Source organism: Crocodylus porosus, unplaced genomic scaffold, assembly GCF_001723895.1.
Source record: "Crocodylus porosus isolate Cpor-Errol unplaced genomic scaffold, CroPor_comp1, whole genome shotgun sequence".
Lineage (NCBI taxonomy): Eukaryota > Metazoa > Chordata > Crocodylia > Crocodylidae > Crocodylus > Crocodylus porosus.
In genome coordinates, this window is record NW_017728931.1 from 121,692,037 (window position 1) to 121,717,952 (window position 25,916).

The 25,916-nt window shown below is 42.1% G+C and overlaps 1 protein-coding gene across 3 annotated transcripts in view; it reads left to right on the plus strand.

The window, feature by feature from the left end:
• Positions 1 to 25,916, plus strand: part of ATXN7L1 (ataxin 7 like 1) — a 190,142-nt gene that overhangs the window by 138,771 nt on the left and 25,455 nt on the right. For all 3 annotated transcript variants that reach the window (XM_019543564.1, XM_019543561.1, XM_019543562.1), the window contains 3 exons: positions 13,095 to 13,378; positions 23,179 to 23,261; positions 24,173 to 24,429. In XM_019543564.1, the coding sequence (XP_019399109.1) occupies positions 13,095 to 13,378; positions 23,179 to 23,261; positions 24,173 to 24,429 (624 nt within the window). The remainder of the gene's footprint in view (positions 1 to 13,094; positions 13,379 to 23,178; positions 23,262 to 24,172; positions 24,430 to 25,916) is intronic.

Below are 25,916 nucleotides of genomic sequence, written 5' to 3' on the forward strand. Positions count from 1 at the left end.
TGTCACAGAAGGCCACCAGGTTGGTCTGACAGGACCTGCCTCTAATGAACCCATGTTGGTTGCCCCTAAGCATAATCTCCCCTGCTGGCCTCTCATGGACAAGTGCCAGGATAATTCTCTCAAAAAGCTTACCCAGGATTGCTCGTCATTCTGCAAAATGCAGTTTTTCCAGCATTTGTCATTCATCAGTTTTTTTCATCATCACAGTCTTTACCAGCAGTGATTTTCAGGGATCCGGGTTATCCATTCACCAAGGAAAAACGTGGTAAAACCCGGATTTTCTCCTTTGAACAAGAAAGATGTGGGAAGTGGGTTTCCCCTTGCAGGCTGGAAAAGTTGGGGGGTAAGGGGCACCGGCAGGACCCAGAGGGAAGTGGGTAGGGAGTGAGGAGCACTGGCAGGACCCGGGGGGCTGTGGGTAGAGAGTGAGGGGCAATGGCATGGGCAGGGTACTGGCATATCCAGGTTTCTCAGTGCTACAAAGCAGTGCAGGGGCAGCCACAGCTAGACCCATGACCTGGTGACTGAAGGGGGCAGGGGGAGCTCTGATTTTCCATGATCAAAAACCCAAAATCAAACAGCAAGATTTATAGGTATTTAGAATGTATTTTATTATAGTGATTGAGCACTGGTAGGCTTCCAAGTTGCTTTATAATTGTAAATATATCGATAAAACGTGTTTAACTGATATCTCTCTCATGCATGTGTGTATAGATAGATAGATAGATATAGTGGCATTTCATTTTAATCTCAGAAGAACATGGGTTTTTGGGTTTTAATCAGAGAATCTGCTATTTTTATAATTGGAGAAACCCAGGATCCCTGATTTTTATATGTTTCTTCGTATTATTGAAAAGATATTGAACAGTATTTGCTTATAAATGGATAGAAAACCCTATGATAGGATAGTTTTCCAGTTACAGTTATTTTTTCAGTTCCATCAGTTAGACATTTTTATTCCATGTAATGAGCTGCGTAGATTTTTGTAAAGTGATGATTGTTTAATCAGAATTTCTTAGGGAATAGATACTCTGCAGACCATCTAAAATTCTGTGTCAGACAGTTACCTTTGAAATTATAAATCTGACTAAAACCAATATTGATTTTCGTGTGACAGGGTCTCTCTTTTCCATAAACTTGATTGGGTTAATTACACTGTTATCTTTTAAGTCCTTATTCCAGGACTGGCCAGCAGATATTCTGTGGGCTGCATTCAGCCTGTGACGGTTTACAGTGCGGCCTCTGGTGACCCACCCAGCTACCACCTCCCCATTGCTCCAGCTGCATCAGCTGCTGGGGTCTCCAGCTTTTACTTTCTGTTCCAGCCCCAGGGAATAGGATGGAGTGTTGTAGCCCAGCCCATGGTGCTGCAGAGGAGCCTGCGTTTAGGGAGGTGACAGTAAGGCAGTGCATTTATGCATGGTGCAGCAGGGTGTGCAAGGAGCCAGCCTGTAACCCCCATTGGTGCAGCCCTCCAGCCACTAGATGTTAGCCTTATTCATTGGGACTGAATCTGTGTCATGCTAACAGTTTAGTGTTACATGGGTCATCCCATTTACCCTCCTAAATGTTGGCACATTTGATTTCTCTCACAACCTTGCAGCTTTTCCTTTATTCCAATATCTGTTAAAATCAGTTTCAGTGATTCATACAACTCGTTGGTCAATTCTTTTAAAACTCTTAAGTGGAAATTATCAGGCCCAACAGATTTTAAAATGCTTACCATAAGTAGTTACTGTTTAATATTTTCCTTTGTTACTGTTGGAATAAAAAGTATTTTGTTACTATTGTTTTGTTATGTGAGATCAAGAAACCCCATCAACACTGGAGCTCAATTTTGTTGTACAAACATAAAATACTTATCAGAAAATCTCTCCAAAGCCTACCATCTAGATGGAGGCAGTAATAGGAAGACTTGTTTGTAGTTTTTGTAGTTTTTATATGTTGGCTTCTTAGTTTTGTTTAATCAAATAAACAAGAGATACTGTATTAATGAATCACTAACCAGGCACCTTCTAGCCACTCTTATTAATAAGCATTTTACTGTTGGGAACATGATAGAGCTGTGTCTTAAGAAGGAATTTGAGAGAGAACAGATAAGTGGCTCTTTTCTCCATCTGCTTCAACTACATTTTCAAAAGGCATCTTCGAAAAATACATATTCTAAGAGGAAAAATTACCTGCCTGCTGCTCAAAAATGTTTTCATCAAGTGTGTCCTAGGTGCTTTCTTCTGCAAAATGGCTGAAACATTAATGATAGGGATTAAAGCTTAGTGCCCAGGGTTCTACTCTGACATATAGAAACTTTATCTGGAATCTTTATCATATGTTCCCAGGGTTGACATGGGGCATAAGTTAGGTGGTGGTCACCTTATCTAACTTAAAGCACAGTGATGTGGCTCATCAGAACTGTTTACAAAAGGATGAGAGAAAAACTATAGCCTCTGTTTTCCTTCAAGTGATTGCTCATATACTCATTTCACTATGAATGCTATGTGCTTCATCATGCACATGGGCTTAAAGACTTTGACTACCAGTAGCTACAGGGCACATGTGCCCTAGTTATTCCCTGTTACCTCTAAAGAGATTAATGTCCAAGTGTGTTTGAATGTTTTGTGTGAAAATAAATGGAGCTTCATGTTAAGAAGATCAGAGTGAAAAATCAGGAAATATATGCCAGGGAGTAAGGTAGAACATAAGAGGGCAGGTAAGGGACTTTTTGTAGACAGTCAGGAAGGAGGGGGAGTTTGGTAGAGGGCAAAAGGATTTCTGCTCCCCTGCCCTCACTAGGCAGCAGCACAGTAAGGCTGGGGGTAAATAAAACCAGGATTACAAAACAGGTTTTTGGAAACCCTGCTGGGAGAACGAGACTGTGCCTCAAAGGCTGGAGTTCGGGGTGTTCTGGGACAATTAGTCACATTGCTTGCTAGGGAGAGGCTAGAGCAGAAAGCAGGCCTTGCACAGGGTGGTGTCTGATGTGCACATGTTCAGCCAGCTCGTTTCCCAGGCAGCTGTCCAGTAGCTCTTTCACAAGTGGTGTCTGACAGGGTTACAAAAACCGAGACAAAGCAGCATTTTTTTTTTTGGTAAAAGTAACAGGAACACCCAATTAGGCCTAGTTTTTCAGCACTCAGTATAGCACAAAAACAGTGGATTGTCCTGTCTTCTCAACCCTAAACCAGGTACTAAGACTCTCTGTAAAGGAAGAGAAATCTTATCCAGAAGGAAAGAGCAAAGACTGGATAGGACTGGCAAAGATGATAACTACTTTTTATCATTTATAGCCAGTCTCATGTAGCCTAAATCTAGGCTATGAACCAGCAAGAGAACCTTTCTGAATTACAGCCCAGAACTAACTCACTTTGGGCTATATGAAGAAAGCAGCATGTGGTTTGTGAATGTCAGAATACTTCTGTTCTTTAAAGTAAGGTAGCTGCTTACACTAGAAAGGGAGGATAAATATATCAGACATATTTCAAGAAAAATGTATGTCTAACAGAAAAACACAAAAGGAATTTACAGAAGATATTGTCTCTTGTTGACAAAGCAGCTTCTATTATGAAGAACCCATGTTTTCTGTATCAGAGCTGAAGAAGGATTATCCCTTCCACCAGAGCCTCTCTCCATGATGGAAAGAAGCAAGGCGATAACTAAACCCATTAAAGTATACACAGCAAGAAAACGCTGTGCACCCGCAGGTCTCAAAAGAATTTGTTCCAAGTGACTAAAAACAGCGTTGTAAAAACAGCAAGAAATAGAATAGCATCCACCAACTTTCTCAGTGTTTTCAGTTTGAACAAAGGAAACCAGATTGACATGCCCAGGGAGGTATGGAGAGCCCTGTTTAATTTGGAGAAGGGAATGGTTGGAGTGTAGTTTAATGCACATAAGAACTACTTTCTGGGGAATTACTAAAACAGAGAGTAAAACAGTAATCTGCTAAACCAAGAAGTTAAGTAATGCTGATCACTTAATTTTTAATTATTTTCTTAGGAATATTTAGTAGTAAATAATGAGACTCAATTTTTTAAAAAATCAAATAAATATACCAAGATATGTGAAAATACTATTTTCTATGGTTATTTTTCAAAGCTGTATGCACCATAAGACCCTTTTACAAACTTCAGTTTGTGGCTGGTCAGGAGGGCATAGTGGGAGAGTTGTCAAAGACGATAATCAAATGCTAAATAGACTTTTTAAGGTCTGTGATCTTGCAGTTGGACAAAGAATCAAATAAACCCTGTTATTGCCACATTCCACCTCAAAACATACGTATATGCAGGCTCATTCCTCTCCCCTTGACACTAACTGCAGCTACGAGACTGAGCTGTTGTCTTCCTGTCTTTCCTTGGCTCCTGTTGGGTGCTCACCTTTCCTGCTTGCTGCTGGAACCATATCAACTGTAAATTCTCCTGACTCCTGTTTTATAATCCAGCTCTGACTTAATTGAATGGTGTGCTGGTACCTACTTTCTATCCTGCTTTGCTCATGGTTGACTTGCACCAGTACGCTCTTGTAGCACCTCTAAAGGATACTTCTCTTCTTGCAGTGCAAGCATGTGGTAATGTGGAGCAAAGAAAGGTAATGCTGATGCAATGAAAGAACAGGAAAAGTAGCTTTCCCACTCCTCCAATTCAGGAGACATTCCAGTACCCAGTAAAGGGAGCTGAATATGAAGAAAATGTGTTGGAAATTGGAGTCTGTCAAAATGTAGGGAGCTGGCAACCTTGCTTTAAATAGGAGAAATGAGAAGAGATCAGAAAGATGCCCAGAGTTGAAAAAACCGCATCTGTGGTATAAACATAATGCTGAATAATTAGAATTTATAATGTTACTTTCAAAAGATTCCCAAATCACGGAACAGGAAATGGAAGACTTGCTACTTTGTCATCTATAAATAGCTTGATCCCCACTTTAGAGATTGGAAACTGAAACTAAGCAAAATTCAGTAATAATGTAACACAGCAGATCAGAAACAGAGTTGGGAATAAAATGCATAGATCCCTCTGCTAGCCACTAGACCACCAATTGTCAGCTGTTCTGGCAATTGTATTACATGGATGCTACAGACAAATCAAGAATTGCAGAACCAAATAACAGCAGGATAACATTCAAACATTTTAAGATGCATGTTAGGTGTTTGGGGACTCCTGTTTCATTTTAAAGAGATGCGGTTAAACATTTGAGATGTGATTGAAATTGGAGAATTAATCCAGAAATTGGTGACACAACAGAAATAATATTGTGCATATATAAAGTAAAAATAATTTAATAGGCAAAGCCTAAAGAAAAGTGGACAAAGGTGTGATATGGATATTAGTCTACAAATATCTGAGAAGTATTAAGGTGTACTGGTCAGTTCTGTTACTTGAGAATGACAGGAAACGATGCAGTGGCATAGAAGTAAAAGTCCGATTACGTGTTGGAGGGAGAAATTCTTAACTGTTAAGACAGTTTGTCCAAGTTCTTTTAAAGAGGTACCATCAGCTAGTGTCTAGAAGTAGGTTGGAAATGTGATGAAATAACGTAGAGAGTTTTTTTTCCCCTGTTTCTTGTCTTGGGGTGAATTGAATGAATCCAGCCTCCTTCCCTTGGTAGATTGTTGCACTGCATAACCTTCCTCGTTGTAAAAAATGTATGCTTTGCTTCAGCTCCCAGAGATGGTTTCCTTTTATGCCTTTCTTCCTAAGGGTATGAACAGATACAACAATTAAAATGTTTCAGATACCTTTTAATGTTTCAGAGGGGTGGCTGTCCACAGATACATGCCCTTTGAAATGACCTAGAAGTATCTGAAACACTCCAAAATGGTACCTGTTTACATGAAGTGCTATTTTGAAGCATTTCACTTTTTTTAATTATGGCTGAATGGGTACTTAGGACCCATGGGTCCTCCAGAATCCCACAGTGCTCTTATCTCCTCCCTCTCTCCCTGACAAAGGAACGAGAGCTGGGTGGACCATCTGGCAGTCTGAATGAAAGTTTGCCAGCTGTCCAGCCAGCCACTGAGTCCTGCTTCTCAGACCTCTACCAGTGCCATGTGCTTTGGCCCCCGGCACCTCTACCTCTGTGCTGGAAGGGGAAGGGAGCAGGAGAGGGTCAGGAGATTTGGGCCTGGGATTCATGTGGGAGCTTCTCGCCACTGCCACAGACCCCTGCTGACCTGCACTGGGTCTCCCCATGAGGGTAGCATTCCCCACCCCCCTTCCAGACCCTATGCTCAAACTGTCCCTAACAGCCTAGCTATCCAGGCCCTAGCTCCTTACTCCCCTGCACCTCTCTACTTCCAGGAGGGGACAGAAAAGTGGCTAGTGGGTTGACAGCTGGAACCAGCAGTAGGGCACCCCCAGCTGCCCCCTCCCCTAGACTCCTGCTAGATGCAGCCCTCCCTATCCCCTGCTAGACCTCTGCATCCCCACCTTAGACCCTTGGCAGACTCTTGTGCCCCCACCACTGCCACGAGACTTGGGATTTCAGCTCTCCATCCCCTGGTCCTCCTACCTCTCTGTCCCTTCAGCCTTCTGTAGCATCCCCCAGCAGGAGAGCAAGCAGCTGCATGCAGCAATTATGAATTGTTTCAGCTGGGGTCAGGACAAGAGCTGCACATGTGTTACCCATCTGAAACAATTCCTTTTTTGAAATATTCCAAATGTTTCACTTGAAAACATTTCAGTAGTTATGTCTGTCCACACCCTAAGCTAAAGAGGCCTTTTAGCAATTGGTATTTTCTTCCTGTAAAGATGCCTGCATATTGAAATCAAGTCAGCTTTCTTGTTATTTTTTTTGGAACAGCTAAGCAAGATGAGATATTGAAGCCTCCCACTGTAAGGCTTTTTTTCCTTTTCTTTTTTTAAGCTTTCGAATCATTTTGTAAACTCTTCTTTGAACTCACTCTAAGTTCTCAGCAGGGATCCTGGCTTTCTCTGGTTAAAAATTGCAAATTCGCCAATAAAAATGCAAATTATCTAAGTAAATAACCTAAAATTGTGATTAAAATGAAACATTACTATAAGTATATATATGTATCAGTTGAATGCAGTGTTTTATTGGTGTACTTACAATTTTAAAGCAATTGGAAGCCTACCAGCGCCTCAATCACTATAATAAAATACATTCTAAATATCTATACACTTTGGCATTTGATTTTGGATTTTTTATCATGGAAGATCAGAGCTCTCTCTGCCCCCTTCACTCACCAGAATGCAGGTCCCGGCCCCTCACTCCAAGCCACATCCCCCCCACCCCTGCTGGTACCCCTCACACCCTACCCACAGCCCGTCTGAGCCCTGCCAGAAGGTGCCTCTAGCTGCCAGGGCTACAGGGCCACAGACCTGTGTCTGCAGCCCGCTGCCCGAGCAGACCTGGGTTTGCAGTGCCTGAGCCCCGGTTGCCACCTGTGGAAGGCTGTGGTTGCTGTGGCAGAGCAGGGCTCAGAGCCAGGCAGCCGGGGGGTGCTTCGCCATGGCTGTGTGGGACTTGCAGCGGCAACAGCAAGCTTCCCTGCCCCTGTCTGGCCTGCCGTGCTGCGTCCTGCCCTCTAGGCTGCAGAGGGCCTGGGAGGAGGGCAGCAGGGCAGGGAGCCTAAGTGTGCCCCAAAAAAAAACTGGGGGTATGTGCCCTCCATACCCCCTCCCGCCCAGGACTGTACACAGCAGCAGGGAGCCAGCCCCCCTCTGCCAACCTACAGTTGAGTCACCCTTGGCTCCACCACGCTTCCCACCTGGGTCGTACGGCTGCTCATGGCCCCAGGCCCTAAGCCAGCTGGGCAGCACCCCTAGTCCTAGCCAACTAACTCCCTCCCTCACTATGGGGGCCTCAGTCCCACCACCTTCCCCCACCCTGCAGCTGCCAGACTTACCTGAAGGAGCTGCTCTCCTGGCTGCCTGGCGGCTATGTGCATATACATGGACGTGGCACCCTCTGCCTGACTGACCTCCTCCTGCTTCCCCCCCAGCCCCTTGCAGGCTGGTACTCTGCCAGCCTGCAAGGGGAAACCCAGAGTTTCCTGCATTTTTGGTTTTTAAAAGAGAAAATCCAGGCTTTTCTCCTTAAAATTAGAAAATGCAGGTTTTATCATTTTTTTTCTCATGGCAAGCAGAAAGCCTGGATCCCTGGTTACCAGTATCTTTCTTGAAAGCTGGATGCTATGATTGAACCTGTAGCCCATTATTAGGCCTACTACCATGCAGAAGAAAAATAAATTCCCTACTTCTGCTGACTTTGCGTGCAAAGACAGGATTTTGGTTGTAATATAACACTGTGAACCCATTATATTTGGTCACTATAACCCCTGTGTTCTTCTCAGAATCACTGTTTTCCATGATACAGTCCCCAGGCCCAGTAGGTAGGCATGGTCTGAGAAACATTGTCTATTACGGTGTAACTTTCCATTCAGTTTGAATGGGTACATTATGCAAGGTGATCCAGAAGGACTTGTACAGTAGCCCTGTTCTCAGACCACCAATCTCAGTGGCATCCACAGATTTAATCAACAGTAGTTTCCTGTTTATTTCCCGATCGTTGATGGCAATGCTGAACGTAGTCATATCAATCCTTCAGCATCTCCATGCACTCAGTGAATGATGATTCCCAGCTGACAGCTACTTTTTGTGATCTGTCTGCCAGTTCTTAAACCATTTAATATTTACTTTTTGATATTCTACATATAGTGCTAATTGTTTAATCAGTGTCGTGCAGGGGTAAGCGACATGCTTTTCAGGAACCTGTCACATGAATACAGTTATTTTTATCAGCCAAACTTGTAATGTCATCAAAGAATGAAATCAGATTTGTTTGACAAAACCCATTTTCCTTAGAACTGTGCTGGCTGTCAGCAATGATACTCATACCCTTTAGTCCTTATCCACTGACTCTTTTGCTTTTCTGTCCAGGAGAGCTGTTGGAGGCATCCTGCTTACCTTTTCTGACTAGGAACACAGTATTGGCACTCTTCCAGTTTTGCAGAATTTTCTCAGTATTCCCAAATTTATTTTAAAAACATCTTCAGGAGTACTGACAGCTCTGTAGCTAACTGTCTTTCAACTCCTGGCTGCAGATTATCTGGGCCTGTTTATTTTAAAATGTTTATCCCTAGCAGAAATTGTTTAATGTCTGCCTTAGTTATTAAGGGTCTGGAAAGTATATCATACTCATGTGATATTATATTGTCTTCCTGCTTCTTTGAAAATACAGAAGAGAACTATCTACTAAAAGCTTTCTTTTTTGTACATCATCATTATTAATAATTTTACCCTCTCCATCTAGACAGGGAATTACAAGTTTCTTAAGATTTTAGGATTTATTTTGTTTGTGAATACACTTTAACTTCTTACTGTTCAAATCTCTGCCAGCCACAGGTTTTTCCCTAATTGTCTTTGGCAAGTTTCTACACAGCATGATATCTCATTTAAATCAGTTCCTGTCTTTCCACCTTCTTTTTATTTGTTATATGTTGTAGTTTATTTCTGATTGTTGCTTAGGAAGTTTTCCCCACTGAACAGAGTGGGCTTTTTAACCAAAATTTTCCCTTTGATTGTGTCTTTTTCATCATCAAATAAGCTCATCCTAACATGCAGCTTTCATTGATGTTTTTGTCTAAGTTTTTCCTCCCAGTTAATTTCACTCAGAATTTTCTCAACTTCAGAAAATTAGCTCTCTTGAGGCACCAAGTAGATATGCTGCCAGTTGTAACTGTTCTCTTACTTCCTGTATTGACTATAAATAGGTCAGGATCACTCGTGCTTGCAGCCCAGGATTAAATTCATCCTGATCTGTCAAAATGAGGTCCAAAATTTAGTTTCATCCTGTTAAGCACAGTACTTTTATTTTAGGAAGTTATTGTCTATAATTTATAGAGACATTAATGATTTACTAGCTGCCGCTTGAGATTTCTAGCATGTCTTCTAAATTGAAGTCTCCCGTAACACACCGATTTTTCTTTCCTCACGTTGCAGAAAAGTACTCGGGGAGTAATTCTTCTTCTCTGGTTCAATCTTGTTGTCTGTAAAGCCCTCATCTGCTGCATTGCCACCTTTGGTCTTTGTTAGCACATTGTTTATTCCAGAACCTGTGTTATCCATAACTCTAAATATGTTGTCTTCCATTACTCTTGCATTTACATTTTTTCAATACTGAAATATTGTCTGTTACCAAATAAAATCTTATTATTGCACATCATTATTTTTAATTTAAATATATATTAAATTTGGATGGAAGAGCTCAGCTTTATTTACATAATAAGCAAAACCTCCCTGATTTGGCTTCATATTGGCTATGTTTCCTGCTGTTCAAAATTATTGCATTTCAGTCATTTGAAAAAAAAACATTTTCTCCGCAAGTTTGGTGATGTTATAATTTGTGTCCTGTCTTTTCACTGAAAAAATTCAAGGGAGGGAAAAAATTCATGCAGACTATCAAATTATGTGAGATAGTTGAAGTGAGACTGTAGCAGGAGAAGCAGGTATAAGTACTCTGCTTTATCTTGCACAACTCTGTTGCTAAGGGTAAAGTTGGGATGTAAGTTATACTGCAAAGTTATTTTGTAAAATTATTGAATGCCAAAAGGGTATAAGTTCTACACTGACCTCTGTTTCTGAACAACTTATTTTAATGTTTATCACCAGAGAATTTGTCCGTCTTGGTTATAGCTAGCACACACCAAATCTAGATTTTGCCCTGGCGCACAATTTTTCTTTTTCAGTTGATATGTGTAGCATTTTTCTATATTGGTTTATGTAATTGATCAGTGTTCTAGATAAAAAGTCAATTACATTGATCAAGCTTAAAAATAACTTTCCAACATTGGGAAGTGGAAGAGTGAGTTGAGTCTGGTACAGCCACAGATCTAAGAACTTTAAACATCCCAATTTTCTGAGCTCTGTCCTCAGAAGCCCCAGGAAAGAATGCCTTTGAGCATGCCTTCAAGGTCAGCAGACTTCAACTATTTTGGATCTTGACTCCAAATTGCAGAGCCTCTCAGAGGGAATATCCTGTCAGGATTTCATTTGCTTTCTAACTCAGGGAATCCCAGCCCTAGCACTTCCACCCACTCTGGCAGTGGTACTTGGACATAGGTATTTTTTTTCAAATAGATAAGTCTCAAGTTAACCAGAGCTTTGAGAGTGAAAACAGGTGCCTTGAACACCATTAAAACCACCAAACAGCCACTGCAGATCTAGGAGAACGGCTAACATTGACTCCCGACAGAAATTCCCTTTACCAGACATATTTGGCATATTTCACATCCCATGTGGATTCCATAGTAGGTGCATAATGAACAATGCGACATACAAAAAACTAGAACTCTTGGTTCCAAAATGATGCCTTTTATTAGACCAACTGGAAAATGGCAAGAAAATTATCCTTTTCTGCAAGCTTTCGGGATCAAAGTGCCTTCATCAGGCTCTGGGAAAAGTGTAGATAGTAGAGGATGGTAAACAGTCCCCATAGGTAGGAAATAAACTTGATTTTTGCACAGAGGGAGCTGAAGATGAAAGTCTGTCCTGCTGGGTCCATGAGAGTGTCTAATGAACCATGCTAAACTTTGGAGAAGTAGCACAACTGTAAATATCCTCTGTACTCTTAAAGTGTTTGTAGTGATGATTTCCTTAGCTTTTTGATGTTTCCATGAAAGAGTAGTTTATTAAGTAAAGTTTATTAAGTTTTGGTATGGAGCAATTTGTGTTGCACAAAGCCAATTAATAAATTTTCTTCTGTTTCAACCATGATGTGTATAACAGCTTAAGTCTGTTAAACAATAACTAAACATTTTCGTATTTTTTCAACCCATCAGAAGTGTTTTTGTCTCAAGTGATTGTAGCAGAGACACAATACATAGGTGTTAAGCATAAGCTTAAAAGGCTGAAGAGGTGATCCTTGTACTTCCTGTTGAAGTTCGTGATTTATTCTGCTATACAAACAGCACCCTGCATTCATATTTAAGAACAGTTCTTGAGTTTTGGAGGGAATCTGTCTTTTTCCTCAGTGTAATACCCAGGGAATCGGTTTGGATGTGGTCTAGGTATTTCTTGCTAGAGGGACAGCTCAGAAACTCCTCAGAGAGGATAGGGAAATGTGGAATGTGAAAGATGTTTTCAGTTGTGGCTTTCTGGCAGATCTGAGCTTAAAGCTCTGTCCTGCTATATCCCTAAAACAAAAGTTGATATTTCTGGACTGACTTCCCTGAGGGTCTGGGGCAGCCTGGAGGAGTAAATGTACTATGAAGTGGGAGAATGACAGGAACTTAATGAAAGCTATGTTAAACTGGGGGAAAAAAGGCTCGATTTGCTATGTATTTGTTCATTTGAATGTCAGTCAGTAAAATCAAAACATGTTAGGATTAAAATAAGCTTCTATATTAAACTAAAACATTAGTTCTAATCTTGCTCCTAGTTGAGAATGTCGCATTTGTTAGTTGCATAAACTTTGCTATAAAGTTGAACTAGCACACAGCTTGTTATTGGTGAGCCTATTTAAAAAGAGCAAATTAAGCTAGTAACTGCACTGTGTATGTAATGCTTCATATAAGCTTTAATTAAAACACATTATAGTTTGGCTAAATTCTACAGGAATTACTCTCTATTTAAAGGGGCTATCTTAAGTTTGCAAGATAGAAAATTTATTTTTCTTTTGTTCCCAAAATTCATAAAACCTTTTGGGATACTGCTGTGCAAGTGACTATTTTATGGATATTAATTTATTAATTAATATTAAAATTGTTAGTAAGCTAGCATGCAGTAATGATCAGCACTACCTATATTGATGAGACCAAGGTTTATATAGAGAGACTTAAGTTTTGGTCTAAAGAGGAATTATAAACAGTGGTGAAAAAGCATCTTAAAAAAGGAAAAATATATATATTTCATCCCTATAGTTTGTTCTCAAAATGTTCATGCTTTGGAAAATAGCCATTTATATAAGCAGGTGATCTAACCAAGTATTAAAGATTGTTACAAAGTTTCTAATGTTAGTCTAGTGACTTAATAAAGTTTTGATCACTGACCATAGTGCCTAATAAAACATGGAAGGAAGTTGAGAAACTGTAAATTCAGTGATACAAAAAATACAACTTGAAGACTTTTTCTTTGGTTTTGCAGTGTTCCTGTTCCTGTAGTCAGTCTAGAGAAAATTCCTAACCTAGTGAAGGCAGATGGTGCCAATGTTAAAATGAATTCTACAACCACTACCACCATCACCTCCTCCTCAGCCTCTTCATCCACCATACCTGCTCCAACTTTGGTTAAATGTGGTTTGACATCTAAGTCAGTGCCACCATCACCAGAAAAGATTCTGAACGGCAAAGGAATTATAGCTCCATCAATAGACAAGAAACATCAAAATGGCACTAAAAGCAGTAACAAGCCTTACAAAAGAATCTCAGGTGAGTAATGTTGTAGTGCAACTTTTCAGACAGCCCATCATTCTTTATTAATAATTTTTGTAGCTGGGGAGTGATATCTTGGAACATGCTGTAGGCTGTTTTGCTATAAGATGCTGTTTTGAAATTGCAAATCATTACCCTAAAAGCTCTTACTGTATTTGTAATATCTGTCCTTTACAAATACAAGTTTGTTTTGTGTTAGTATTAATGTGAGTTAAAATGTGAAATATTTAGGGGAAAAACCATTAAAGTAAAAAGACGGTGATTCTCTTAAACTATTGTTAGTTGTATAAATCAGCTTCCTGCCAACTAGTATACGAATAATCAGATTACCAATGCCCATGTTCTCCAGTCTCCAAAACTATTCTTGAAATTTGAAATTTTAATTTATAATAGATTTAGTTAGTTCAACTGAGAAATGTAACTTCTGCCACCCAGCAAAGTTCATGTTGTTAAAGGGGAGCGGGGTTGTTTTGGTCTTTTTAAGAAAACTGTTATTATGGGTCCAGTGAGTTAGTTGCATAAATAAATGTCACTCTAATCTGAAGGGATTTGTCCCTGTCACATCATAACATTAATACACACACCCTCAACCTGGAGGCTGGTTTCTCTGTGTGGAGAAAAGGAGGCAGGGCTTGGGGAGTCTGCAGTAGCTGTGGGCCTGCACATCAATAGCAGTTAAGGTGAGCTAAGGTTACGGTCACTTAATCTGTCCCTGTACAGGTCAACCAAGTATTGTGGAAGCATTTGTAGCCTAAGGACATAGTGTCAGTTAGATGGTGCCTATTCCTCCACAGCCTGTCAGGAACATTTCTTCCCAGTCTTCCTCTTTGTCCCCTCAGAGCTGAATCAGGCCAGTTGCTGGACTGTGGGCAGGGAATTTGCTCCAAAAGTAAAACATGCATTTATGTTCTTAAGGAAGGAAAACAAAATGTCTGAGCTCACGTTTTCTAGCAAAGGTAACTGAATCAAGTTTACTGCATTGGAAGCTCTGTACAGAGTCTGTTCGTCTGTTGGCAGGATTTTAAGACTTGGGCAAGAACTTTCTCGCGTGTTTTGAAAGACTCATTTTTGTAATGGTAATGCTATCCAAGCTGTACCATCCATTTGATAGAAAATTGATTGATTCAATTTTATGGGAGTGTATGAGTTGCACAAGATGACTGCCATTATTTTTAGTTCTTAAGTGTGACTTGTTTGTTTGAGACTGAATACAAGTTTGTTTTGTTTTTCATTTTCTTACATTTGGCAGCCAGCTCTGTGGCACAGCTAACATGGCTTGATTCCAAAACAGTGAGATGCGTTTGCAAAAACTGTGTGTGGCATGGCACAATGCCATTCCTCTGAAGCATCCAATACAGCGACTTCTTTCTTAACTAGTTAAACATGGCTCATAGGAAAATTAAGCAGTTGTCTGTGCTTGAGTTCTACAAAACTGAAAATTTTTAAGAAAAAAATCAAGAATTTGGCTTGTTTCAGCCTAACATTTTGTTTCCAGGGGTTTGATTTACTATCCCAATGAATAAATGCAATGCATTACAATTCATAACATTTGAAATAAGCTTAAAATAATGGGGCGGGGGAAGATTTACAAAAAACATTCACATTTTGAATGGCTTAATTTAGAGAACCAATTTACCGCTCTTCCTGGGGCACGTAGAGTTGGTAAACTACGTCTTTGAGCTGCCAGGCTTTCCCCCACATCACCCTGTACCAAAGGACTGGAGGTTGTGTAGACACTGATTCAATACTTGATATTTACTGCATTAGGCCCTTGGCAGACATAATTTCTGTCAACAGGTAATGTTGCTTGATGGAAACTTGCAGTGTGACTTGCTTCATGTTCACAGGGGAAGCTATCCACAAGGAGGAAGTACCCTTGGAACTAGCTCTAACAACACTTGCCAGCAAGGAGAAGCTGTCTCTCCCCCCAGTCTTGTATGGAGCAGGCTCCTACAACGGGTAGAGGTGGTGGGGATAGGAACAGCAGGACTGGAACTCCCCCGGGACACCTTATAAGATGCTTTTATATGTGTGTTTTTCCTCTCTCCACAACTTTTGCCTGTAGTTTTCTGAAGAAATCATTGAATCATAGAAAATTAGTGTTGGAAGGGATCTCAGGAGGTCACCTAGTTCAACCCCGTACTCGAGTCAGGACCATCCCCAACTAGATCATCCCAGGCAAGGTTTTTTCTAGCCAAGTCTTAAAAACCTCCAAGGGTGGAGATTCCACCACCTGTCTGGGTAACCTGTTCCAGTGTTTTACTGTCCTCCTAGTGAGAAAATTCTTCTTAATATATAACCTAAACTTCCCTTGCTGCAACTTGAGATGGTTGCTCCTTGTTCTGTCATCTGCCACCACTGAGAACAGTCCAGCTCCATCCTCTTTCGAACCGCCCCCCTTCAGGTAATTGAAGGCTGCTATTAAGCCCCCTCTCCATCTCTTCTTCTCTAGACTAAATAAGCCGAGTTCCCTCAGTCTTTCCTCAGAAGTCATGTTGCCCAGCCCCCTTTCCGTTTTTGTTACCCTCCTCTGGACCCTCTCCAATTTGTCCCTTTCTGGAGTGCAGGGTACAAAACTGAACACAGTGCTCCAGATGTGGCCTCACCAGTGCTGAAAAAAGGGGAATAATCACTTCCCTTGACCTGCTGGCAACACTCCTACCTATGCAGCCCAGTATGCCGTCAGCCTTCTTGACAACAAGGGCACACTGCTAGTTCATATTCAGCTAATTGTCCACTGTAACCCCCAGGTCCTTTTCTGCAGAGCTGCTGCCCAGCCAGTCAGCCCCCAGCCTGTACTGGTGCATGGGATTGCTCCATCCTAAGTGCAGGACTTTGCACTTGTCCTCATTGAGCCTCATGAGATTTCTATTGGCCCAATCCTCTGATTTGTTTAGGTCACTCTGAATCCTAGCCCTGGCCTTCAGCATATCTACTACTCCCCCAACTTAGTGACATCTGCAGAGTTGCTGAGTGTGCACTGTATACCATCTTCCAGGTAGCTGATGAAAACATTGAACAAAACTGGCCCCAGAACTGACCCCTGGGGCACTCCACTTGATACTGGTTCCCATCTAGACATTGAGCCATTGGTTACTATTCTCTAAGCCCAAGTCTCCAGCAAGTTTTCTATCCACCTTACAGTCCATTCATCCAGCTCATACTTCCTTAACTTGCCTGCAAGAATGTTATGGGAAATCGTATCAAAAGCCTTGTTAAAATCAAGGTACACCACATCCACCAGTCTCCTCGCATCCCCAGAGCCAGTCACCTTGTCATAGAAGGCAGTCAAGTTGGTCAGGCATGACTTTCCCGTGGAAAGGGAATTTCCAAGGCCTGAGGTGAGGCTGATTGGTCTGTAGTTCCCTGGATCCTCCTTTTTCCCTTTCTTAAATATGGGCACCACTTTTGCCCTTTTCCAGTCATCCGGGACCTCTCCTGATCGCCATGAGTTTTCAAAGATGATGGCCAATGGCTCTACAATCACATCAGCCAACTCCCTCAGCAGGTGCATCCCACCCAGCCCCATGGACTTGTATATGTTCAACTTTTCTAAATAGTCCCTAACCTGTTCTTTTGCCACTGTTGGCTGCCCACCTCCTTCCCAAAGTATGCTGCTGGTGCAGTAGTCTAAAAGCTGACCTTACCTGTGAAGACTGAGGCGAAGAAGGCATTGAGCACTTCAGCCATTTCTGCATCCTCTGTCACAAGGTTGCCTCCCCCATTCAGTCAGGAACCCACACTTACCCTGATCCTCCTCTTGCTACCGACATACTTGTAGAAACCCTTCTTGTTACTCTTCACATCCCTTGCTAGCTGCAATTCCAATTGATCTTTGGCCTTCCTGACCTCACCCCTGCATGCCCAAGCAGTGCTCTTATATTCTACACTAATTATTTGTCCAAGTTTCCATTTCTTATATACTTTTTATGATTTAGTTTACTGAAGAGATCCTTGCTAAGCCAAGCTGGTCTTCTGCCATACTAGGTAGTCTTCCTGCGCATCAGGATGGTTTGTTCCTGCACTCTCAGTAAGGCTTCTTTCATGTACAGCCAGCTCTCCTAGACTCCACTCTCCCTTGGTCTGGCTTCCCAGGGGATCCTGCCCATGAGTTCCCTGATCGAGTCGTATTCTGCTTTTCTGAAGTCTAGGGTCTTTACTCTGCTGCTCTCCACCCTTCCTTTCCTCAGGATCCTGAACTCAATCACCTCATGGTCACTGCTGCCCAAGCTGCAATCCACTACTACAGCAATTCCCAAACTCTGTGACAGATTGCGCACCACCAGCTTAAAACAATACCACCTTAAGTACCACCAGCAAACTTTTGTCATATAAAGTAATTTTAATAAAACTCTTAATGCATATCACGAACAGGTTGTCTGCACACCACTGGTGGTACCTGTACCAGAGTTTGGGAATGGCTACACTACCACTTTCCCCACCAATTCTTCCCTCTTTGTGAGCAGCAGGTCACAAAGAGCATGGCCCCTAGTTTGCCACTCCAGCACTCTCCAGAAACTTCCTGGATTGCCTGTGAATTGTTGTATTGCCCTCCCAGCACATGTCAGGATGATCAAAGTCCCCCATGAGAACCAGGGCCTGTAATGGGGAAACTTCTACTAGCTGTTTAAAGAAAGCCTCATCTACCACATCCTCCTGGTTTGGTGGTCTATAGCAGACCCCCACCACAACAATACACTTGTTCTCCCCTCTGGCCCTAACCAAGAGACTTTCAACTGCCCTATCACCAGTTTCATACTCGAGCTCTGAGCAGTCATATGCTGTTTGACATAAAGTGCAACTCCTCCCCCTCTTCTCCCCGGCCTGTCCTTCCTGAACAGCTTGTACCTATCCATGGCAGTGCTCCAGTCGTGCAAGCTCCCACCATGTCTCTGTTATTCCAATCACGTCACAGCTATGCAAGGACTTCCAATTGTTCCTGCTTGTTTTGCAGGCTCCGTGCGTTTGTGTACAGGTGCCTAAGGTAACTAGTTGATTGCCCTGATTTTTCTCAGGAAATATGAGAGCACCTCCCCTGTTTCTCCCTCCTGCTTGCCCTTCCTCTAGATCTCCCACTTCCCCACTTACCTCACAGCTTTGGTCTCCATCCCCCAGCAAACCTACTTTAAAGCCCTCCTCGCAGGCTAGCAAGCCTGTCTGTGAAGATGCTCTTCCGTCTTCGTCAGGTGGATCCCATCTCATCCCAGCAATCCTTCTTGGAAGAACATCCCATGGTTGAAGAAGCTGAATCCCTGCTGGTGACACCACCTGCTCAGCCAGGTATTGATCTGCAGGATGCACCTGCTCCTGCCCAGGCCCTTTCCCATGACTAGAAGAACTGAGGAGAACATGACCTGAGCCCCAGACCCCTTCACCCTTGCACCCAGAGCCCTGTAAATTCTCTCCCCCCTTTCTGAGATTCCTGTTGTGTGCAAGGAAAGCATGTTGTGTTGAGTGTTTGTCTACCCTCTGCCTGTCACAGGGAAGAGGAGCTAAATGGCTCCTTAAAGAAGCTGCTCTGGAGCCTGGTTGGGGAAAGGGAGGTGGGGCAGAGAGTCATGATATCTCCTTCTGAGGCACCCTGGCGCAGCAGAGCTCAGTGTCAATCACAGGAAGCTCCCTTGCAGGAAGGAGGTGGGAAGGGAGATCACCCTAGGATTCAGGAGGATCTGACCAAACACTATCACACTCTGTACCATACCATGTATTCAACTTAGAATGAGATGCAAACAAGCTGCTAAAATAATGTACATTTAATAGGTAACATTTCTGAGGAGGGATCACTATTTATTTTTTGTGGCTCTTTATCAGGTGATAAATTGTTTGAGCACATGGCATGTTACAAATGTATTAGTCCATTAACACATTAATAGCACTTTATTTGTAACATCTGCCAAGGACCATAGAGAAAAGCATTAAGGTAGATGGGGGTTTTTTTTGCAGAGATTGTTATGGGGCCTTCCTTCATATTACTCAGCCAAGGCTCTAGTGAGCAACCCCGCATTGGCACCATTTCAGCACATTTTGCCAGTAAAACATATCTGCCAATGAGACAAAAAAAATTCACTGGGTAAAAAAATCCAGAGACGATGGAACTCTGCTCTACAACTGCCTCGGCTGTAGTCGTTTTTCCACATGAATACCTTGACTATCTTGCTGTCTCAGCCTCTCTTGCTGATGTGGCATCACGGTACAGTTTGTGGATATTGTTTATTCCAAAGATTTAAAATACTAAGCTGTGAAAACATAAAGAACTTTTAAATGGTGGATTCCTGGCCAGCATTACGCACATCTGTGCACAGGCTAAGCTAAGATGCTTGTATGATTCTTTGGGATAGATCTCAAATGCAATCTGTTTGTATTAAAAAGTAAAAGGATGGGGGGAAATGGAATAAGCAAGGGAATTGTTAGATTCCTCATCTCCTGTTGCAGGTGCCCAGCCATTTGTTTTTAAAACCTTAGCAATGAGCTTAAACTGGTCTACATCAACTTTCCATCCTTCTTAATCCTCAATTCTCTCCTCCCATGCCCCTGAATGGGGCTAAAGCTGTTTCCTTTGCTAAGAGTTGGTGATTCTGATGCATAATGAAGGAGGCTGCCTGCTTTCCTGCAGTAAAGATCTGAGCCAGCTGGGAAATATCAAAAGGCAATCAGACTTGCAATGCCCACCACCAGTAGGTCATTGTCCCTAGTGGCAAATAGAAAAAACTTAGCACAGAAAAATATAACATCTTCAGTCCCAGCTTTCTTATGGAAAAGCTGAACAACTAGAATACCCCATTTAAATAAATTGTTTCTGCTAGTTTGCAACCACTGGAGCTTATATTACATGTTTTCAGTCAGTCCAGACTGTCATGTTGCTTACAGCTACCCAGTGGAGCTGCATAGAAGAAATGCCTACACTCCCCCATTCTAGAGAATTGGAGCGTCGTGCTTACAACATGAGCCAACTGAGTGAAAATCTGTAAGAATCCACCTTTACTACCTAGGACCCTTTCCTATCATGGATACTGGTACTCCCAGGGAATCCAAAAGCTCTGTTCTATCACAGATCACCAAGAAGGGAAAAATCTTTCATCTTATATGTGAGTCTCATCATAGATACTCTGCCTCGCAGTTAGGACTACAGGGCTACTCTTAAAGGAGCATTCAGACTTCAGATGGAAAAACAGGCAAGTTTCCTGCTTGCTTAGCACTGGTGTTCACATTGAGTATAATCTTGTCATTGCTCCCTAGACTGTGCAGGCTTCCAGTTTTTCTAACTGCAAATCATGAAATTAGCTTTTATCTCTGCTTATACTCCGTTTGCATCCTAAAACTTGCTTCTTTTCCAGCTGCATTGACCAGTAGTTCCTCCTTTTGTGTTTCCTGAAGCTGGAGACGGAATGTTTTCAGGGGTGCACTCTTGATTTGTAGACTTTGTTTGATATCTTTAGTTTCAGGTGTGCCGGTTCGGTTTGGTTTGGTTTGCTCAGATGGGTGTTATATATGTGACCCCAGAAACCATGATAGGCACAGAAACAAATCCAGGATTTTATAAAGCAGGGTGTGGTCACAGCACCCAGTACTGCAGAGGTGGCTGGCTGTACCCCCACCCTCAACCTCCTCTCCCCTATACCTCCCCCCCACCCCCAGCAGGCAGCACTGCAAGGACTGAAGTCCCAAGGAAGGTAAGTACTGCCCCCTTCCCTTCCCCTTTGCTCAGAGGCATGTCTCTGCCCCCTTCCTTCCCTTCTTATTCCCTGGTCCCTGCCTGTTGCTGCTGGTGCTGTCCCAGGCCCAAAGCTTCTGTCCCACTCCAGCTGGGCTGTGTGGGGACTGTACTGAGCCCAGGACTATGGCAGGAGAAGGCAAGTTCCCCTTCCCCACACCTGCTCCCAGGCCTCTAGGGAACACCTTGGGGGAGCAGGTAGGGAGTGGGAATGCTCCTGCCACACTCCTGTGGACCCAGACTTGGTGCAACCCAGCTGGAGTGGGCAGGAGCTCCCCTCGCCCCCAGGACAACATGGATACAGCAGTGGCAGACTGGAGGGGGAATGGGAGGGGAGGAAGATGAGAGGGGAAGGAGTGGCCTGCCTTTGAGCACAGAGGGGAAGGGGTGGGGGGAGTGCTTATTTTCTTCAAGACTTAAGTCCCTGGCTGATCCTTTGGCATCATAGTCAGAAAGGGGGAGTGTGGCCATACCACTGCACCCCCTCTGGGTCTGCCTCTAGATAGGCACATACTTGGAAAAAGAAGTTGAAGAACCACCTCCTTCATCTGGCCCGTAGGACACAGTGTATTAAATACTCCTGCCTTTTTGGATCTACTTACTGGTTGTACGTATCTTTTACATTCTGCTGTGCTTCAAAATCCACAGTAGCTTCCACTTCTTGTGACAGACTTCACTGTCATGGAAGGTTTTCCCAACAGTGACACTGCAGATCATTAGTTCAGATATACAGTTCTTGAGTTCAGGAATGCCTTGCAACTTAGATATGATCAAGAGAGTTTCCCCTTTTCCATGGGTTCAGTAGTGTTTTATCCTATCTAGTGTTTTTAAAAAAAAATCTTTTAACAATTCCTTGTAACAGTACTCAGAACCACCAATCACCTAGGACATGCAGGAAGCAGATGTTGTTTAGTACAGAGCACTGGGCATCAGAAGTCGTGCTGCTTCTCCTAGCTCTGCCACTTACTCACTCTTTGGCTTGAGCAGGTCTCTTAAGGTCTTTGTGTGCTTCAGTTTCCCTGTCTGTAAAATGGGGATAAAAATGCAGACCTCTCAACAGGGAATTTTTAATAGCTTGTAAAAATTTTCAGATCCTCAAATGAAAGGTTCTGCATAGGTGTGAAGTATTAACTAATTGTATTTGAAGACTACGCCATTCTTTCACAAATATAAGCCCAAATAAATTATTAAATAGCTGTGTTGCTTATTCATTATTATCTTAAGGAGGCACAAAAGACTATGAAAAAATTACATAGATGTAAACTAAAGCATCCATTCTGCAACATAAAACTGAAAAGCCATTTTACATGCAAGTTATGGGTGATCTAAACAAAGTGCACAAATAAAATTTATATTGATGATAAAATATGTAAATTCAGTGCATTCAGCATGAAATACACTCACCTTTCTCTATAGGTGGTTACTACTGCTTCTGATAATTAGAACTCATGTAAATCTTATTTGAAATGCACTACACACAATTAAGTTTAATGTGTCGTTGAAATAGGGTGATAATGATTAGATCCTTGTTTTATACCTGATGATTCATTTAGATCAGAAATTTCAAGCATATTTTGTACTTTTGTGTGTGACTTGAGACACCAGTGCATGATTTTTTCAGAAGATCTGAGCTGCTGTAGCTTTCAGTTTCCAGTGGAAAATTGGATAATACTTCTAAAATTCAGTGCACAGATCTGTTAAGACCAGCACCCCAAATCTGACTCGGCTCATTATACAAAACTCACCTCTCTGGTCCAAGCCCCTAAATAAAACAACCTGAAACTGCCACCCCCAAAAGACTGTTTTCCAAGTGTATTTTTTCCCAGCATAAGAGCAGGTTTTGTGAATTCTGTGAAATTCTGCTCTTAATGGTGGGAGCCATGCCCAAGGACAGGAAAGAAGCCGGATTGCATAGCTGTGCATGTGATACATGTTAAAATGTGCTGGCACTGAGCCATGTAAATAATACTGTCAGGCAGAGCTTATTGAAGTTTCTGTAAAGCTGAATATAGTGAGGAAGCAATCTTAATTCACATGTATTAACATGTATTTTGAGACTTTCTTTTCTTTTCATTCCCTCAAACAGAAAGAGAATTTGACCCAAATAAACACTGTGGAGTACTGGATCCTGAATCAAAGAAACCTTGCACAAGATCACTCACCTGCAAGGTATTTTTCTTAGAAGATAAAATAGCAGATGCTATGTTGTAGTTTAAATGGCACTACAGTAATATGAGTGCACTCAGGACACTCCTGTCTTACAGACAGTGGGTATGGTATTCAGACACTCACCACAGGTAATTCTTTATACAGTAATCATATTCTGTTTCTTTGGTGAATCAGGGCATCTGCATTATTACAGTAATATTTTTGACAGAGGTTTTTCATGCCACTTATGTAAAAGGTATTAATGTTGTATACAAACACTAAAGAATACTGTTTGTAAATGATACTTTTTTGTTCATGTGTATAATAGCACTGATGCCTACTTCACTTTGATTTAAGATGAAAGTAATTTTCTTATTAAATAGCTTTAAAGGTTCCCACTTGATAAAGTAAGTCTCATACAAACAGAAACAAGATGAGACATTTAATAAAGACAGACATACTACTGCTTGTCTGTAGAGGTGAACAGAAAGGAAGAAACCGTGTGCAAAATCACTCGCCTTTAAAAGCATTTCATCTGTATGTTTAAAAAATATCCTCTTATATACATTTTTGGATATAAATCAAACCAAATCAAATTATTATTTGTAGCTTAAGAGCTGTAATGACTAAATTCTAAATTTTAATAACACTAGTACTACTCAGGTATTATTTTCTGTTTTGGAAAAGGTAAATAAATAGTTTCCATTGTGAAATTTGTTTCTAAAAGTATTTCTAAGCTAAAAGTGAACATTTCTGAAAATAACTATTTAACTTACCAAAGGTGGAATAATAGCTTTTAATTTGCCTTGGCTGTATCTAAAGTTTTTTTAATGTAGATTTTTACCTCTTAGGGTTGTATGTCAGAAATTTACAGAATTCACAAATAATTTTATCCGCACACAAACCACCCTTTTTATCCACCCTGTTTTTAGACTCATTCACTTAACCATCGGCGAGCAGTTCCAGGCCGTAAAAAACAGTTTGACATCCTTCTAGCTGAACATAAAGCTCGATCCAGGGAAAAAGAAGGTGCAAAAGACAAGGAGCATCCACAGTCTATAAGGGAAAGCCATCAGAGCCAACCCACACCAGCACAAGATTCTCTGTCAGGATCTTCAGTGACCTCTGGACAAGAAACAAAAGTAACGTCTCCTGCAAAATCTAAACCACCCAATTCTTTACTTCCTAGGTGAGCAGTGCTCAAATATGTGTAAACTAAATCCTGAAGCTGCTGTAGCAAATGTTCCTGTGCCTTATACACAGCTGAAGTAGGATTTTCTTTATCCTTCTCTGAATTATTCCCTAAGTAAATATTAATATAAAGGTTTTTTCTCTTGGTACCTAGAAATAACCAGTGTCTAGTTGGGAGGAGATCAAGTGGGGTTCTCCAGGGGTCCATCATGAGTCTGGTACAGTTCAACGTGTATCATTAATGTTTGGGATGATGGGATTGAGTGCACACTTAGCGGCTTTGCAGATGACACCAAGTTGGGTGCAGTTACAAACGTTCTGGAGGGCAGGGCTAAGATTCAGTATGACCTGGATAGACTGGAGAAATGGTCTGCAGTCAGATGAGAATCAACAAGGCCAAGTACAAAGTCCTGCACTTGGGACAGAATAATCACATGCACAAAGAAGGACTGGGGAATGATTGGCTAGGCTGCAGGACTGCAGAGAAGGACCTGAGGGTTAGAGTGACCAAAGCTGAATGTGAGCCAACAGCATGCTTTTGTTGCAAAAAAGCCAACAGCGTACTGGGTTGTATTAACACAAATGTCACTTGCAGATCAAGGGAAGTGATTCTTCCACTTGATTCAGCATTGGTAAGGCCTCACTTGGAGTACTGTGTCCAGTTTTGGGCCCAACACTTCAAAAAGGATTGGAAAAAGAGTCCAGCAAAGATCAACAAAAATGATTAGGGGCCTGGGAGGCAAGACTTATAAGGAATGACTGAATAAACTACAGTTTTTTAGGAAATGAGGAGACTGAGGGGCCATTTGATCACAGTCTTCAAATACCTGAAGGGCGATTACAGAGAGGATGAAGATGGGCTTCTCTCCATGACTGTAGGGGACAGAACTAGGAGCAGTGGTCTTAAGCTTCAGCAAGGGAAATTTACTGACTCCAAGACAACTTTGAATTTAAGACAGCCACCCCAGTAATTAGATTCTATGCATGGAAAATGTATCAATTTGTTTTCCATGTATAGAATCTATTAGAGGGTCTTCTTAAATTCATGCCCCTCACACCACTGCCACCACTGCAGGTGGATAGACTGGGGATAGGGGAGGGCAAGCAGGGAGCAGAGGAGTCAAGTGCTTGACCCCTACCTCTTGCACCCTGCTTCTGTCCCCCTTTCCACTTACTCCCACATGCTGCCTGCCCTCCCGATGCCTGTGTAGCACCCGCCCCACACACTGCCTGCTCCCCCATGACTTGCCTCACTTCCTGTCAGTGCCCCATGCCTGCACCCTGTGGCTCCTTCCCCCCTTTACTCACAGATTCATAGATGTAGGGTCAGAAGGGACCTTGTAGATCTTCTAGTCCAGCCCCCTGCCCTGGGCAGGAGAGAAAACTGGGCTCAAATGACCCCAGCTAAGTAAACATCAAGTCTCCTCTTAAAGACCCCCAAGGTAGGAGCCAGCACCACTTCCCTTGGAAGTTGGTTCCAGATCC